The 19,741-nt window shown below is 39.3% G+C and overlaps 1 protein-coding gene across 4 annotated transcripts in view; it reads right to left on the reverse strand.

Moving 5' to 3' along the window:
* LOC126171916 (ATP-binding cassette sub-family C member 10) overlaps positions 1-19,741 on the reverse strand; it is a 395,604-nt gene that overhangs the window by 244,233 nt on the left and 131,630 nt on the right. For all 4 annotated transcript variants that reach the window (XM_049920838.1, XM_049920835.1, XM_049920836.1 and 1 more), the window contains 2 exons: positions 16,915-17,008; positions 6,907-7,144 (listed from right to left, as the gene is read on the reverse strand). In XM_049920838.1, the coding sequence (XP_049776795.1) occupies positions 6,907-7,144; positions 16,915-17,008 (332 nt within the window). The remainder of the gene's footprint in view (positions 1-6,906; positions 7,145-16,914; positions 17,009-19,741) is intronic.

The following is a 19,741-nucleotide window of genomic DNA, read 5'->3' on the forward strand; positions in this document are numbered from 1 at the left end:
ATCAGTAAAGAGAAAGAAAGTATTGTTGTTAGGTAGCTCCCATGGAAGAGGTGTTGGCCAACTTTTGCAGGATGAACTAGGATCAGAATACCAGGTCACCAATTTTTTTAAACCTAGTGCTGGTCTGGAGCAGGTGACAGAGGATTTATGATCACTTTGCAAAGATTTCACTAAGGAAGACACCGTGGTTAAAGTGGGTGCTGCAGGTAACAGTATTGACAGAGATCCTGGGTACAGTATAGAGTGTGACCTGGTGAAGATTGCATCAGCATCGAAGCATACTAGTGTTGAGTTTGTATCTGTTCTTGGGCACCATGACCGACCTCATTTGAACTCTTCTGTCAAGAGAATTGATTTGGAGCTGGAACGGCTGCTCATGTCGGGTGCAGGGTCACACATTGGTGTGGTTCATGTTGATTCTCTCAGTAGGTGGGATTATACTAGGCATGGCCTTCACCTCAACAGGAAGGGGAAGGGTAAATTGTCTGGGGAAATAGCAGGAAAGTTAAAGGGGGGGAGGCACTGTCATGAGTGGTAAAATACCAGTGGTTATAGGATTCAGAAAAGACCCTTTTTTAGGGTAGGGAGGACAGAAAGAAAGCAAATTTTAAGAGAGGTTAGAACTGAGACAAACTTTCAGTTTGAGAAAGAAATCAAAAAACATAATTCCAGCTTATTACATCAGCATAAACAGCCATTGGTTAAGAATTTTCAACTGTCAGCAGATATTTTAACTCCACCCAATTTTAACTCAGTCAATGTGAAATGTCAGCTATCTTTATTGCATCAAAATATTCGAGGACTGAGAAATAAAATTAATGAATTAACTATCTGCATAGATGAATTAGAGTCTTCAAACCCAGCTGACATAATCTGCCTCTCTGAACATCATGTGACCACTGGTATAGAACTTTTAAGTGTTACAGGGTTTAGGTTAGCATCTCACTTTTGTAGATCAGAAATGGAGAAAGGAGGAGTTGCCACATTCATCAGGAACTGTCATAAATTTAAGAACATAGACATTCATAAATTTTGCCTAGAACAGCATATGGAAGCATGTGCAACAGAATTAGAATTTCACAAAAAATCCTTCATAATATTAAGTGTATATCGAGAACCTGCAGGTAACTTTAATCTGTTTGTAAACCACCTTGAAGCTGTACTGGCCCATTTAACAACCAAAAACAAAGAAATAGTGGTTGCTGGTGATTTCAATGTAGATTTCCTTAAAGACTCTCCCAATAAGCACTTATTTGAGTTAGTAACACTATCATTCAACTTAATTCCCACTGTAAAGTTCCCCACTAGGATAGCCACTTGCTCACAAACAGCCATTGATAATATCTTTATAGAAAAGTCCAATGAACAAAATTATATTACAAAACCAATAGTCAATGGCCTCTCAGACCATGACATGCAGTTCCTTCTGTTAAATGTTAATACTGAACAGGATATAAAATCTGTTAAATATGAGCTCAAGAGGGTAATCAGTAAGCCAAAAATTGATTATTTTAGGACACTCCTCAGAGACATTCACTGGACTGATGTTTACAGTGCTCATGGCATGAATAAAAAATATAACATTTTTGCTAATAAAGTGCTTACCTTATTCGAACACTGCTTTCCCCCAAAACTTACCAAGGTTAGAGCAAAGTCTACAAAGAAGCCATGGATTACTCGAGAAATAGGGGTATCTTGTAAAACAAAAAGAAAACTGTATCTGTCAATCCGAAACATTTCCAATGTTGATGCTATTGCACATTATAAGAAATACTGCAAAATATTAAAAACTGTAATACGGATGTCAAAGCAAATATATTACAAGGAAAAGATAGTCATATCAGATAACAAAATAAAGACAACATGGGATATAGTGAAGGAGGAGACCGGTAGAACCAGACATGAAGAGGAACAAATAGCATTAAGAGTAAATGATATATTGGTGACAGATGTGTATAGTGTTGCAGAACTTTTTAACAAAAATTTTATAACTGTTACTGAAAAGATGGGGTTGTCAGGTTCGGTAGATGCTGCTATGGATTACCTTAGACCAGACATTTCAAGTAACTTCCACATAATATGAATTTGACCCTCACTACCCCAACAGAAATAATGTCCATCATAAAATCTTTAAAATCAAAAACATCTAGTGGGTATGATGAAATATCAACAAAGTTAATTAAAGAATGTGATTCTGAGCTAAGTAACATATTAAGCTATCTGTGTAACCAGTCGTTTATCAGTGGAGTATTTCCTGAGTGGCTGAAATATGCTTAAGTTAAGCCACTGTTTAAGAAGGGAGATAAAGAAATAGCATCAAATTTCCGTCCAATTTCACTGTTGCCAGCATTCTCAAAAATTTTCAAAAAAGTAATGTACAATTGGCTTTATAACCATCTTATCTCAAATAATATACTGTCAAAGTCACAGTTTGGATTTCTAAAAGATTCTGATATTGAGAAGGCTATCTACACTTACAGTGAAAATGTGCTTAATTCATTAGACAAAAAATTGCAGGCAACTGGTATATTTTGTGATCTGTCAAAGGCATTTGACTGTGTAAATCACAATATCCTTTTAAATAAACTAGAATATTATAGTGTAAAGGGAAATGCTGCAAAATGGTTCAAATCTTATATCTCTGGCAGGAAACAAAGGGTGTTATTAGGAAAGAGACATGTATCAAGCTATCAGGCATCATCCAACTGGGAACTAATTACATGTGGGGTTCCACAAGGTTCCATTTTGGGGCCCTTACTTTTTCTTGTGTATATCAATGACCTTTCATCAGTAACATTACCAGATGCCAAGTTTGTTTTGTTTGCCAATGATACAAACGTTGCAATAAATAGCAAATCAAGTGTAGTCTTAGAAAGATCAGCCAATAAAATATTTGTGGACATTAATCACTGGTTCCTAGCCAATTCTTTGTCACTAAACTTTGAAAAAACACACTACATGCAGTTCAGAACTTGTAAGGGGTGTCCCAAGAGTATATGTCTAACATATGATGACAAGAAGATAGACAAAGTGGACAGTGTTAAATTCTTGGGATTACAGCTTGATAATAAATTCAACTGGGAGGAGCACATCACAGAACTGCTGAAGCATCTTAACAAAGCTCTGTTTGCAATGCGAATTTTGTCAGACATAGGGGATATAAAAATGAAAAAGCTGGCATACTATGCTTACTTTCATTCCATAATGTCATATTGGATTATTTTTTGGGGTAATTCATCAAGCCAAGCTAAAGTTTTCCGGGCACAAAAACGTGCAGTAAGAGTTATATGTGGTGTGAACTCAAGAACATCCTGCAGAAGCCCGTTTAGGGAACTAGGGATACTAACTACTGCTTCCCAATATACTTATTCCTTAATGAAATTTGTCATTAAAAATATATCACTTTTTCAAACCAACAGCTCAATTCATGGAATCAATACTAGAAATAAGAATAATCTTCACAAGGATTTAAAGTCACTTAGTCTTGTACAAAAAGGTGTGCATTATTCAGGAACACACATTTTCAATAACTTGCCAGCAGCCATAAAAATCTTAACAACCAATGAAATTCAGTTTAAGAGAAGCCTAAAGGATTTATTGGTGGCCAACTCCTTCTACTCTATTGATGAATTTCTTAGTAAAACCAACTGATTTATATATAAGTACAACATAACTTCTGCACCATTTCAGTGCAGTAATGTGTTCATTGAAAATTTGTGTGTGTGTGTGTGTGTGTGTGTGTGTGTGTGTGTGTGTGTGTGTAAGTATAATCTAACTTCTGCACCATTTCAGTGCAGTAATGTGTTCATTGTAAATAAGTATTACAGTAGTTGTATTACATGTTTATTACCTTATAAATAAATAAAAACTTTTTTATTTTAAATTCAGTGCATTAGTATTTGTAAAATGACTCTTAGTGTTCATTAAAAAATGACGATCATTCCACTTGGGACCTGTGGAATGGTACATTAGCTTACTTGTTTTAGTTGTAAATATTTGTCGTGTATTGTTGTTTTTCTGACATGTTCCACATCCTGGAGGACCTCCTCACTACGGATCAATTGGAATGAAAGTAAATCTAATCTAATCTAATCCAATCCCCAACCTGGGGTTCCAGGTGATTTTCTGAATTGTACACCTTTCCCTAAATCTTTCCAGTCGTTTCCTTCACCTCTCTTTCTCCCCCTTCAACTCTTCTGCCAGAAGAAGGAGCCACTGGCTCCAAAACCTTGCAAAAGTTAAACCTGCTTTCAGAAAAAAAATGTGTTGCATTACTTATTGAACATCCTCATATATATTGGTTTAAAAATTAATGAAAAGGAAAAGGAAACATGATTAATTCTCACGTATCTGCTGTACAATTAAAAGGAATGATTTATCATATGGTACTCATATTTGAAGTAGATAGCTTGGAAAATAGAAACATGGTTGGTCATTTTTAAGGAGCAGCTTGTGAGAGGATACAGAATTTGGCTGAATTAAATTTGGGAATCGTCTCATAAGCAATGGACCTGCGAAAATTTCTGTAGCCTCTTCACATATAAATGAGTTGTGTACAACTAATTTTATTATAACTTCAATAGTAATTAAATGACACAAAAGTAGTCCATAATATTGTTATTTATAAGTAGACAATATCCTAGATACACTGCCAGAAAAAAAAAAAATGCAACACCCTCAAGGACAAGGTCACATTATTCAAAAGTGGGGTGCCAGATAGTTCATCATTGTTGAAGTATATGATAAGAAATTTAGAACAAATTAAACACATGCAACAGTAAGGGACCCCAAACAGTCACAGCAGTACACAGTGTGCCCCTCTCTGGCAGAAATGCAAGCAATTATTCTTGCATACAAATTCCCATACAACATGTTGCATTGCTGCACTCCTTTGTGGATGTGCATTGTCCTGCTACAGAAGCACATCATCTTCCTATCAAAGAAATGGCAGTAGCATGGGAAAAACAGTCTGAGCAATGTAGTGTGCCCTAGTTACATTATCTTGCAGAAATACTCTAACTGTAATTGTGAGTTGTAATTGATGCCCAGCACGCTATGAAGCCTGGGATGAGATCTGTGTGCCATAGGTGACTGCATCTGAAATGGCAGCTCACCAGATCTACTCCATACATGTGTACTTCCAGCACTCACACACAGACAGAACCTCCTCTCATCACTGAAGATAAGAGAGTGCCATTCCACTCCCCAGTCAACTCTTTCACGATGTCAGAATAGCCATGCTCGGTTGTGTGGTGTCAGTGGTAGCCTGGTCAGAAGCACAAGTGATCTTAATCCTGCTGCAAGCAGATGGTTCCCAACAGTCCATAGTGACACAGCAAGCGCAACATGTGCCTGGAGTTTGTCACTGTACAATGTCAATCTTGATGCGCATCTGTTCAGTGTGGATGTCTACAGCTTGGTATACAGGTGTGGGAATGTTCCACACACCGCTGTTGAAAGCAGCAATACACGATCTATATAATTGTGCCCAATGTGTGCAGCAATCTGTTGATATGTGCATCCGGCATCCTGCAAGCCCATAATGCAACCCCATTCAAAGGGCTGAAGCTGTTCAGCTACTGTACAAACAGGATGTCTCTACTCACATTAATAAAAGTTCATCGATATTCAGAAACAGAAGAATTATTTTATTCAATGAAATACAGAAGATAAGGAAACACTAAATCACTATTAATATGTATTTTATTAATGAAAAGGTTGAAATGCAAAGCTGCAGCAATCAAAGAAAACAAGACTTGGATGAATATTATGCAGTTAATGGTTTTCAAAATTCAGGAGAGAGAAGTGACATACTGAAAACTAAATACCCATCATTTTAATTTCAAATCTGATGCTCAGAATTGCCTTTCAATCATTATTATCATTAAAATTTTAATCATCATCTGTGTTCCATAACTTGTCATATGAAACGTCCATTGTCCTTCACTGATTATTGTTTGTCAAGTACCCTGCAATTCAACACTTGGCAATACTTTCCTAATTCTCCTTTATCTGCTATACTTTCAATGAAACAGCCATTAGTTCTGAAAATACAAGAGTCTTGTTTGCTTTTAATTCTTTACTTGCAGAATGAATATTCATTCTTCAGTGAAGTGAGCACTGATTTTACAATTTCTGGCACATTGAAACTGCATATCTGACCAGGACTTGCACCTGGGACAATTGCCTTTCATAGGCAAGTGTTCTCCCAACTGAGCTAACCAAGCACAATTCTTGACAAAAGCTATGAGGATGAGTACTGTGTCAACTTGTATATCTCAGTCAGTAGTGTACTTGTCTGCTTATGACAAAGATCTCATATCTGAGTCCCAAACCAGCAAACAGTTTTGATCTGCCAGGAAGTTTCAAATCAGTGTCCACTCTGCTGCTGACTAAAAAGTCATTCTGTAAGAAAAGAACCGAAAGCAAACAATGACTCTTGTAGTTTCAGAGCTACTGATTGTTACTACTTACAGCAAAAACAATGAATATGTATCATGAGTCGTGCTGGATATCTTAGTCAGTACACCGTTTGCCAGCAATAGGCAAAGGTCCCAGGTTAATCTCAGTCCAGCACACAGTTTTAATCTCCCAGGAAGTTCCAATTCTTTTCTTTTTAGCAGTTTAAATATAATCTGTTTTTATGAATAGGCAATTAATATTTACTATGTACCTTTTAAAATCAATATAGCTGGATATTTGAGAAGTGAACAATTTTTTCATATCATTTACATCCATAATTCAATATCTATTTATACTTTTCAGTCCCAGTGTTTCCTCATGCAGCATATCTTATGAAATAATTTTCATCCACTGAAAATACTTAACACTGTTATACAAATCTGTAGTATCACTCAAAATATACAAAATTTTTATTGTTTTGAAATGATGTGTTCAATTACTTACTGTTGATTAGAGAGAGAAAGTAGTCTTCCCACACTAAAACCTTAAGTGTACGAATTCCAGCTAAAGCTTCTGCCAATAACTGCACCCGCCTGTCCTTGCTGGCCATAAGATGCGAGCTAAGTACTCCTATTTTGTTAGCTAGCAGTTTGTTGACAGGAATCAAAAGCACAGTTACTGCCACACCAGCAAGAAATGATAACCCAAGCTGAATGTACAACAAGTACAAAGTAACAGCCACCTGCACAATAACATGTCACTGAGAAGTGTGTCAATTTGCTGCATATCATTTACAAAACAACAAAATTTTCAAAACTATCGGTACTACAAAATTTACTTAATTATAATTAATCTATGTGAGTGAAAGTGGTGATTTGTCAAGTTCTGAAGTACATTCAACACTCTTAATATGAAGATCCAAAAGATGATCGTCATACTTTAAAGGTAATGTCTAAATGTTACTCGGCTTTTGATGAGATAGTGTTACTCATACAACACAAATAGGAGGAGGAGGAGATTAGTGTTTAACGTCCCGTTGACAACGAGGTCATTAGAGACGGAGCACAAGCTTGGGTGAAGGAAGGATTGGAAAGGAAATTGGCCATGCCCTTTCAAAGGAACCATCCCGGCATTTGCCTGAAGCAATTTAGGGAGTCCCGGAAAACCTAAATCAGGATGGCCAGAGACGGGATTGAACCGTCGTCCTCCCGAATGCGAGTCCAGTGTGCTAACCACTGCGCCACCTCGCTCGGTACAACACAAATAAATGAGACACATACATGGACTATGGACAAGGGACGTTGAAACATTGAAGTAAACTCATAAACATTCATCTCATCCAAAAGAAGCTATTGGATGGTATTAAAATAAATGAAACAATAATTAGAAACAACTCTCTCTCTCTCTCTCTCTCTCTCTCTCTCTCTCTCTCTCTCTCTCTCTCTCTCTGTGTGTGTGTGTGTGTGTGTGTGTGTGTGTGTGTGTGTCATTATTATTATTAACTTCAACAATGTTTCTCTGCTCTTGCTTACAAGACTGTTAGTTCATTATTTTGTGGAATTTGTACTTTCCTTGGATTGAGGTAGGCTCTTATCATTCACTCATGAACAACTGAATTAGAGGTAGCTGCTGAATTACAGAGTGTTCCTGTTAGTATAATAAATGGAATAGTTCACATTCATAGGAGTAGGATGTCAGATCTCACACTGTCCTTTGGCATGATAATCAAGTGAAGGATGGATAGGACAACATCACCACATTAAATAATGGTCAGAACACAGCTGCCTGACACATGGAACATACTATCTTAATGGTCATGCAGGATTAAAATTTCAAATGTCTTTTTGTCAAGGATGTACTACAAGTACACCAATTCTGGGAAAAAACCATCGTCAGCAGAGTTAGTGCCATGGGTTACTGTGCTTCAATTACAGTAATTGGCATCTACTACCATTGATCATGACAATGACTAGACAGAATGCAATACAGGAAATCACTGACCATTGCAACAGTGGATGACAATGACAGTGACGACGACCACCACCACCACCACCACCACCACCAACAACAACAACAACAACAACAACAAATGAACATACTTATCAGAGCCATCTTCTCACAGCGGATTACAAAAGCCATAACCCCACATCGCAGAGGACTGAAAATAACAAAGGCACAGGAACAGTGCCAATGCATGCTGAAAGAATGGAAGAAGAATATGTGGATTAATGAGCAGTGCTACACCAAGATACAAGCTACTGGCATTATACAAGTACACAGAAAACACATGAAGAGTTGCATCCTGCTTTTCAACAAGGAACTGTTCATGCAAGTGGTGGAGGTATTCTCATGTGATGTATATTTACATGTTGTTGTTGTTGTGGTCTTCAGTCCTGAGACTGGTTTGATGCAGCTCTCCATGCTACTCTATCCTGTGCAAGCTTCATCATCTCCCAGTACCTACTGCAACCTACATCCTTCTGAATCTGCTTAGTGTATTCATCTCTTGGTCTCCCCCTACGATTTTTACCCTCCACGCTGCCCTCCAATACTAAATTGGTGATCCCTTGATGCCTCAGAACATGTCCTACCAACCAATCCCTTCTTCTGGTCAAGTTGTGCCACAAACTTCTCTTCTCCCCAATCCTATTCAATACTTCCTCATTAGTTATGTGATCTACCCATCTAATCTTCAGCATTCTTCTGTAGCACCACATTTCGAAAGCTTCTATTCTCTTCTTGTCCAAACTATTTACCGTCCATGTTTCACTTCCATACATGGCTACACTCCATACAAATACTTTCAAAAATGACTTCCTGACACTTAAATCTATACTCGATGTTAACAAATTTCTCTTCTTCAGAAACGCTTTCCTTGCCATTGCCAGTCTACATTTTATATCCTCTCTACTTCCACCATCATCAGATATTTTGCTCCCCAAATAGCAAAACTCCTTTACTACTTTAAGTGTCTCATTTCCTAATCTAATTCCCTCAGCATCACCCGACTTAATTCCACTACATTCCATTATCCTCGTTTTGCTTTTGTTGATGTTCATCTTATATCCTCCTTTCAAGACGCTGTGCATTCCATTCAACTGTTCTTCCAAGTCCTTTGCTGTCTTTGACAGAATTACAATGTCATCAGCGAACCTCAAAGTTTTTATTTCTTCTCCATGGATTTTAACACCTACTCCGAATTTTTCTTTTGTTTCCTTTACTGCTTGCTCAATATACACATTGAATAACACCGGGGAGAGGCTACAACCCTGTCTCACTCCATTCCCAACCACTGCTTCCCTTTCATGTCCCTCGACTCTTATAACTGCCATCTGGTTTCTGTACAAATTGTATATAGCCTTTCGCTCCCTGTATTTTACCCCTGACACCTTTAGAATTTGAAAGACAGTATTCCAGTCAACATTGTCAAAAGCTTTCTCTAAGTCTACAAATGCTAGAAACGTAGGTTTGCCTTTCCTTAATCTTTCTTCTAAGATAAGTCGTAAGGTCAGTATTGCCTCACGTGTTCCAGTATTTCTATGGAATCCAAACTGATCTTCCCCGAGGTCGGCTTCTACTAGTTTTTCCATTCGTCTGTAAAGAATTCGTGTTAGTATTTTGCAGCTGTGGCTTATTAAACTGATTGTTCGGTAATTTTCACATCTGTCAACACCTGATTTCTTTGGGATTGGAATTATTAAATTCTTCTTGAAGTCTGAGGGTATTTCGCCTGTTTCATACATCTTGCTCACCAGATGGTAGAGTTTTGTCAGGACTGGCTCTCCCAAGGCCGTCAGTAGTTCCAATGGAATGTTGTCTACTCCGGGGGCCTTGTTTCGACTCAGGTCTTTCAGTGCTCTGTCAAACTCTTCATTTACATAGGTTGAAAAAAAAGCACTACGTTTGCTATCATCCAATGACTCAACAAAGCTTGTATTGTCTTCCAGTTACCTGACTTCAGATCAACACAGTAAGTATGGGATGCCATAAAGCAAGACGTACAAGCCTTGGACTTTACTCCCAACAGTCTCCATGTGCTGTGGATGACAGCTGAGTGGTAGTGCATTACAATGATAACCAAATACTTTCTGTATCTTGTAAAGTGCATACCATTATACATCACTGTGGTCATCAGGGCAAAACAGGGTGTTGCGTGCCACTATTTCAGTTGTTCACAAGCAGGTCTTTACTTTACAAGATTACCATATAAGGTCTCGCAGATAGAAGCAGAGATGGAATATTAGCTCAGATAGAAATAAAATGGCTCTGGCACTGGGTTTGTCAAAGCAACAATCCTGGAAAGGAAGTTTAGACACATCTCTTGCAAACGCAAGGAGGAGGAGGAGGAGGAGGAGGAGGACAGTCATGGTCTAACATCTTGTAACAAGGAATGAGATATAACACAAGTTCAAAATGGGGGAAGGATGTGGAAGGAAATGGCCATGTACTTTCCAAAGAAACCATTCCAGCAGTTGCCTTAATCAATCTAAGGAAAAGTAAGTGTGTGTGTGTGTGTGTGTGTGTGTGTGTGTTGTCTGGTTAATGTAAAAAAGATGTGTTTCTTATTTTATTTTTATACTGTGAATATTATTTTGTAAAGTATTAAGAAAAGTCTTACAAGGTATAGTACCTGCAGAATGTATGACAATGCCACTACTCAACATGATCAGTGCAGGTGCTTCGCAGGATGACAGCAGCTCTCAGTAAGAACCAGGGAACAGAACCTCACAAGGGGAAAGAACTCACCGTATGAACTAAAATATGGGAAGCGGAGCATCCAAACAATATAAATAAAATCTGGAAACATACTCAGCATGTGGCTAATGAATGAGAACACGACACTTCTGGGCATGAAGCATGAGGATAGGTCAATGGCTGTTAAACTCCATGAGAGAAGTAGCCTGATCCACTTATTGCCACTCACAAGTAAACACTTCTGCCAGTGGGTCTGCCCACTGACACTATGTAAGCACCATGCATGACAGATGTGTGAACTACTTCGATGTTCTACACATGCCAGCTCACCTACCTCCATCATGACATCCACTGAAGGGAATATTAAATCCATCAAAAAGGCCAGGATTGGGTTGCAACCTCCATTGCAGAAGAAGAGAGAGTGCCAGAGAACCCAGCAATGGACTGATCACCATAGGAGCCAACACTGACACCCCAGGCTCCGCTGGAAGGGTGGAAGGACATGCAGGAAGAAACACTGGTGGATCCACCAGCAATAGTGGGGATGGGGCCACCTCCATCGATGAAAGTGAGTTGAGATCTGTGGGCTCCACAACACCAGGCAAAGGCATGAGCTGAAATGGGGCACAAGGCTGCAGGCAACAGAAGGACAGTGGAAGGTGTGGTGGGGGGGCAGCAATGGTGAGGGACACTGCTGTGTGTGTGTTTGTGTGTGTGTGTGTGTGTGTGTGTGTGTGTGGAGCTTATGGGCACTCAACGGTGAGGTTGTTAGCAGACTTAAACTCATTAAAACAAATGTCTAAAATTGTTGCACACAGTGAGGACGAAACCTATAAAATCAGACTCATCCACTCACTCCCACCTCACTCGCACTGTGCCACACAGTCACTCTATCTCACATGCATGAAGATATCTGAGAAAGGGTGGAAGGTGCTACATCTGCGTTTAAAATAGATGTAAAACCATAGAAGAGCTAAAAGAAAGACACAGGGATGTGTATCTGGCTGACCCCTTACAAGAAACGTGGGTGAAGCATTCACCCTATCAACACATTAAGAACATATCCCTACAATTTTTGTAGGCTATTTTTTCACCAAAGCATAAAACCACACCACATTCATTTGAACATCACTTAAAATAGAGGGAAGATCTGCTGGCAAATCTGCCACTGCCAGTTCATCCACAAATGGAGGGTCCCCTCACCAGAGCAAGAAGACATGCAACAGAGGACTTTGGCCTAAATGAAGACGACAAGGAGGACATCATCCAGTCTTTGTGGCTGAAAGGAGGTATGTCACAGCTGAAAAGTGAGTTTTATGAGACACAGCTTATTATCCATCACTTTCAGCCACTCATCCTCCCATCGATGCATGATTCAACCATGGGGTGATAGCATGCAGGGGGGATGGCACACTGAAATAACTGAGGATTGTGATACGCCTCCTAGGCTGCTACATCTGACCTTTCATTCCCCGCAATACCCACGTGTCCTGGTACCCAGCAGAAAGACGCCGCCTTCTCCAGCTGTTGTAGCTGGAGGAGGGCAACCTGGATATTCTGGACTAATTTATCTGCTGGGTACAAGCCATCATAGAGTGTGAAGGACACACAGAGAATCGGAACAGACAAGGAATTTAGCTCCAGTGCTCACAAGATCACATATAATTCCGCATCACAGACAGTAAAGTCTAGAGACAGTTGGACCTTGAGGAAACAATCAGAGAAAACAACAGAGCAAACAATGGAGCCCCGTTTCATCCCATGTGTAAAGGCAACTGTGGAGTTGTGCTCATTTACAATGTCATAAAATAATGTATTAAAAAATATGCACGAGTTCAATCTTGCCTGTACTGCACCAAATCTAAAATTACTCTGCGCATCTGCAGTAACTGGTGTGGCAGATAATTAAAACCCTAAATTTGGGGTGGTACGTGCTCCACACTAAGTGACTCCAGTACACATTGCATGTGGATCCCAAATGGCATTGTTGCTCGTGTACGACTGGAGAAAAGGTGTTCCTGAGGTGGATGAACAACAGTATGGCATGCGAGTGAAGTTGGAACTGCAAGGAACTTACATTCCTGATGCACTATGAGGAGCTGATGCTGGATGGTAAGTCACAATAAACTCTGCCACTCAGCTGGCTGGAAGGCCACAGCAGTGATGATGCAACAGGGTGTTGGCGCAACTGATCAGTACAATGAGCCAGATGCTCCCCACCAACATTTTCCACAAACAACTGCCGACCACTGTCGCCTACCACAACACCTGGTAGCCACCCCAGCCACCACACAAAGAACTGGGCCCAAACAGCAACCCCAAGAGAAAAATGTGGCAGGCCATGGTGGTCTGTAGCATGTGACTCAAGAGCACAACAAATCCAGGTGACCTCGCAGCTGGCACCCGTGCAGACATGCACCCAATGACCAGTGTTGCCCAGTACATAGCCAAAAAGCTCAACAAATGCATCATCATGCAGACACAGACATCTTCATCTGGGTGTTGAATGTATGCACAAAGTGCTCCACCTCCGAGTTAGAAGCCGTGTAAAATGAGATGGTATTCAGATGCTGAATACCACTGTGGATGAAAAGGCTTCAGTCTGGAGTGTCACAAATTGCCTACTGTTATTCGACATGATCATCCTAACTGATCCCTCAATGGCAAAAATAATTAACAGAAAAATTGCCTTGAAATTTTCAGCCCGGCCCAAGATACTCTCAAACAGCAGGCTATAGGACTGCAGCAAGAAGCATGAAAAATAATGGACTGAGGCACTAAATACAATTTGTCAATGGCCTGAAAGCCAAAAACAGAAAAGGCATCAAGCCCGAAGATATTTTGTGCCAATGGTGGATTGACAACTAACAATGTAAGTTGCCATTCCACGTTACTGCAGCTCACAGACATGGAGAATTGCCCTCACAATGAAATGTACTGTGTACTATAAGACACAAGCTGACAGAGGGCTGCTGCAACTCCAGGCAACCCACGATCCTGTATGTATCCAAGTTAATGAGGCTGACTGACACTCCCATGTCTACTTATAATTCAACAAGCCGCCCATCCACAATCAATGTCAGCAAAATACACTGGGGCGACACTTGTGGGGCATTGGACACACCCCAGAGTCCAAGGAAAACACTGGACTGTCCAACAACCAACTTGCAACTTTCTGACTGTCAAAAACAGTTGCGAAACATCCTATCTGATGGCATACCGGACACATAACCTCCTCAAGTGGGCAGTCTTGGCGAATGTGCAACAAATGACAATCAGGGCAGGACTGGTGGTTCACTCAATGAGTGGAAGGAGAATGACGCCAAGGATCCAAAAATCACAATCGACAGGCAATACCATGCTGCAAGCGATGCAAACCCACCAACCTTGGAGCAGGTGATGACAGGGAACACCAAGATAGTGTTGCATCAGAATTGTCAATGGCAGCAACACAAGGTGACTCCGTGGGAAGCAAGGCCACCTGAGGTATCTGACAGGGCCCCAGGGGCTGTTGATCCTGTACACCTAATCACACCACCTGCCAATTATTAGAAAGGCTATCCCAAGCCTCCACCATGAGTTCATGCCATTCCACAATTTGGACAACTTTGTCTAAAAAAGGGTCGTACAAGCCCATCGACTAAGTCTGATCCTTGGGATTAAGAGTGTCTAAAAAAGGCTCGTACAAGCCCATCGACTAAGTCTGATCCTTGGGATTAAGAGCCAACTGGACAATTACATGCCAAGTTGTGACAAAGAAAGCTGGGATATTTTTACTTCCCCTCTTGTTTTGCTATCTGTCTCCTTAGAATTCATTTTTTCACTTTTAACTAATTACCATTAACATACATGAATATAATCTGCATTTTCATAAAAGAGAAAGGTTGACCCTCAGTTTTAAAGAATATAACACCAGATCTAATTTTGTGCTTAATTTTATATGTGTAATTGATTTTATAATTTATTTCAACTATTCCTAGTTAGTATCTCTTGTTATAGGGTGAAATCAGTAATTGTTTCATAACTTAAATTCTATTGTTGACGTATAAACAAATATAAATTCTGTACTAATTATAAACATTCGGAGGAACAACTAATAATATTCTTAAAGGATCTATTTGGATCTATGCGAAAACACGTTAGCAAAGCCAGCCCTTAATTAATTCCAAAATAATTAACAGTTTTGTCAAAAGTATTGTTTGAGTAACAATATTCGTTAATTTCTTGATTTAAACAAATAATTTGGCATAACTTGTGCAGTAGAAGAAACTGTTAAAAATAACCAACTTTTCAATGTATTCAGTTAATTTAATGAGTTAAGTTTTAATTGTAATTTCTGTAAATTTAACTTCAAATAATGTGTAGTTTTAGTACCTATTATTGTGAGGTTATATAAGGGCTCAATTTTTGGTCCCGAGACAATCAGTCCATGGCCAAGTTTCAGACGAGGAACCTGTATTGGTTAGATCAACAACAATGCATTCATGAAATAAGTGTAACACAATTAGGCCATGTGTTAAAACAATGACAGTGTCTGTTCCATACGTAACTTTCTATACTTCAAGAACTGTGAACTTCGTGGTTAGGTTTTTACTGCTTATACATGTTCAATAGTAAACTATTATCGCAGTGTGTGGAGATTTGCCTGCAAACTATTAATGAGGCTTATGGAAAGTTAAAACAATAGTGCACTGGCCATATATAACTGTGTACTATTGGGGGAGGGGGAGGGGGGGGGGGTTGTGAACAGTGAAAGTTAACTACTGTGAAATGCAACTGTGCACCTGTCGGCTACATTATTTAAAGTAATCAGTGTTGTACTTCCACACACCATTTTTCAGCCTGTATCACAACGTAGCACATCAACACCGAGGACAACAAACGAAAAAATAAATTAGGCAAACTGTCACAAAGTTAGTGAATCTGCTTAAGAGGCATCACAGACACTCAAAACACTTGTGCAAGAGGCCTTGCAAATCAGCAATACTGGTCACATACAACTGTCAAGGGCACTAGTGATACTGGTTAACCTGCAGTCATGCCATTACCACATAGGTTTCATGGCCGAAATATTGTGTAAGCAACTGACAAAACTCGTCAAAGGGAGGCTTCTCAGGCTGAGTGGAGAGTTTAAAATTTTGGGTAACTTCATATTAACCTGCACTGCTGGACAACAAAGTTGTCTTATCAACCAGACTGACAATATATCTTACACGACAGTGCAGCAAGAACTGGTGCAGATAATTCTCCCACCTTAGACTCACTGAAACTGGCAAACGGCGTTGGGGGCAGGGCACGAGGTAAGGACACGAAGCAAGCCAGCATTCTAGGTTATCACTGCCTGTATCTGTTCCCACTCCTACTGCTATTACTGCAGCTCCTTGTGCAGGCAGAATTATTCCTGGCAGCATTCCAAAAATGCCGAGTCCACGGTAGCCATAAGTGAACACTATTAAAACAGGGAAAGAAAGAAATAGGGAATCAAAAGCATAAGAATGTCCTTTGTTGCCACTTCTGTATCTGCAGATGGTGTGACAATGCTGCTGCTAACATGGTCAGCACAGGTACTTTACACACACACACACACACACACACACACACACACACACACACACACACACACACAGAAAGAGAGAGAAAGATGGGACGAGGGTTAGTGACAGTTAATGAAATGAGACACTTACGTGCAAAATGTAAGTACAATGTATATAAATAACAGAAGTCAGCATCAAATGACATTTAAAAACTTTGGAAATGTCCGTGGCAGGGAAAACAAACTAAAAACAATTATGGCAAATATAAAATGCTGTACCTTACCTGAAGAGGAATACTCCAAAATGCATGAAAACTGGCACAGGCATTAACTACACGATCTGTGTCAGTGCTCATGAAGTTTACAACTTCCCCCGTCCTAAAATAAAGAAATAAAGGTTGTAAAGAGGCTGATGTCTGCACACAAGTAATGTAAGGAGGAACAGTAATAAGAGATTTGTTAAATGGAAAACTCCCTTCATATTTTAAAATCAGATTTAAGTTAGAGATACCTGACAGTTTCCCTCATTCTAGAAAGGAATGTGATTCTGTTAGCTCTACAAAGGTACTAACAACTGATAAAAAAAAATAAAATAAAAACGGGGAGGTATGCAATATTATGTAACTTCGTTTCCTACACTTTTAATTTCTAGGAGCATTCTGTGTGAAATAATGACCTATACTGCCGCTAAGGAAAGAAAAATTTCAAATAAATAACAAAGTAGAAAATAACATGAAAATTGTGATTTTTAGCAACATAAGGCGAAATTGGCACTTTTTTACAATTGTCATGAAATTTTGAATTTTTCCCACTCCTACGTAAAAATGTTGTACATCTGATAGTAGCAGTTTATTAAGATTGGTAGCTGATAGTTGCTGAATGCTGAATTGGATTTTAAAGAAACATGTGTAATCTTAAAACAACATACCAGTTCCTGTTTAAAGAATTATAGCTTTTAAACATGTCATTTCAGTGAAGTGGTGTGTTGCACAAGCATTTTTTGAAGCAATGAACTAGATTAACCTACTGCTTGGATGTATGTTTTATTTATACACATTTATTTCGATGTATAAGGATGCAGTGAACCTGCAGGCCAGGACGACAATACACATTGTACCACACTTGCAGTACCTGCTGGTTGGGCAGCTTATTCACTTTTGTTGGGTCCTACCTTGCAGATATGGTACGAATCATAGCAGAAGAGTGGTCGGGACGATGCTTATGATGGCATAGAGACAAGATAAAACCTGAAACTTCCTGGCAGATTAAAACTATGTGCTGGACCAGGACTCGAAATTGGGACCTTTGCCTTTCACGGGAAAGTGCTCTACCATCTGAGGTACCCAAGCACGACTCACGCCCCGTCCTCACAGCTTTACGTCTGCCAGTATCTCATCTCCTACCTTCCAAACTTCACAGAAGCTCTCCTGAAAACCTTGCAGAACTAGCACTCCTTGAAGAAAGGATATTGCGGAGACATGGCTTAGCCACAGCCTGGGGGATGCTTCTGTGAAGTTTGGAAGGTAGGAGACGAGATACGGCAGAAGTAAAGCTGTGAGGACGGGGCATGAGTCGTGCTTGGGTAGTTCAGATGGTAGAGCACTTGCTCGCAAAATGCAAAGGTCACGAGTTCGAGTCTCGGTCCAGCACACAGTTTTAATCTGTCAGGAAGTTTCACATCAGTGCACACTCCGCTGTAGAGTGAAAATCTCATTCAAGAAAAAACCTGTTATATATTTGCTCAATTGAAATCTGGTAAATAAGACAGAATGTTTTTGGACTTTGTCCTTATCAATGTAATTCTGATATTCTGAGTAATGAAGCACTTTTGTATTGCATCGTCATTGTAAACAAGGATGCAGAGTATACAATACATTGTTTATGAGGAGCTTTGTATTTGTTCCGCGAATTGGCTGTTGTATTGCACTCTTAATTAGCAGCAGTAACTGCAGAACTTTAAGGAAAGAAGTTTGATCAGAAGAAGTTGGCAAGTGTGCTGAAATAATAAGATGAGCAAGATTAAAAATGGACATTTTACCTCCAAATCAGACCTTACTTCACCACCCGATATCACGGTACATAACCATCGCATACATCGCATGGGGAAATCGGTAACAACAACCCAGAAGACCCAAAACAAATACAGATGGGAGTAAATAATATTGACTAAGAACAAGAACAGCAAACAGAAATTTGAAATTTTAAAGAAGATTGGTGATCTTGATACAAATATAGATCACTTGAAATAGGTCTATGCCTATATGTTAGATATTGTTTTTGTATATGGTTATTGTATATGGTTGGCAGGGAGAAGATCATTCTGTTCAAGATACCTCATTATATTTGAGTTCAGAATATGTTCTAAGATTCTAGAACAAATCAGTGACAAGGATATTGGGTGGTAGATGAGTTTTGTTACTTGAGAAGCAAAGTAAGTGATGATGGTTGAAATAGATAGGATATAAAGTGCTTACTGGCTATAATGAGCAAATCATTTCTGAAAAAGACAAATTTTTTGACACAGATGAGAAAATTTAATGTTGCAATGGATAGGTCTGGATTGTATCTTTGTATGGATGTGAAACACATATGATAAACAGTATGGGCAAGAAGAGAATAGAATATTTTGAAATGTGGTGCTAAAGAGAATGCTGAAGATTATATGGGTACATTGGATAACTAATGAATGGGTCGTCAACAGAATCGGGGAGATTGACAGCACAATTTGACTAAAAGAAGGGATTGATTGATCGACTGATTGACTGGATATATTCTGAGGCAACATCAAAAATCATCAAAAGGCTCAGATAAGTAAATGATCCAACTGAATGCAGGTTGCAGTAGTTAAGCAGAGACGAAGACACTTGCATACAATACAGTAGCGTGTGGAGCAGCAACCAGCCAGTCTTCAAACTGGTAGTAACAATAACAATAACAACAACAACAGTTTCTACAGTGATGATCGCACATTATTTTTTATAACAAAACAGGACAGGACAGTTTTTTGCACATTTGACCTGAGACAAGAGTCCCTTAAGTTCCTTTGTAGTGGTGAATATGAAGATTTTGTGAATGTTCAACATCTAGTTAATAAACTGAAAGTTGGAAATG

Source organism: Schistocerca cancellata, chromosome 1 (genome assembly GCF_023864275.1).
Source record: "Schistocerca cancellata isolate TAMUIC-IGC-003103 chromosome 1, iqSchCanc2.1, whole genome shotgun sequence".
NCBI lineage: Eukaryota > Metazoa > Arthropoda > Insecta > Orthoptera > Acrididae > Schistocerca > Schistocerca cancellata.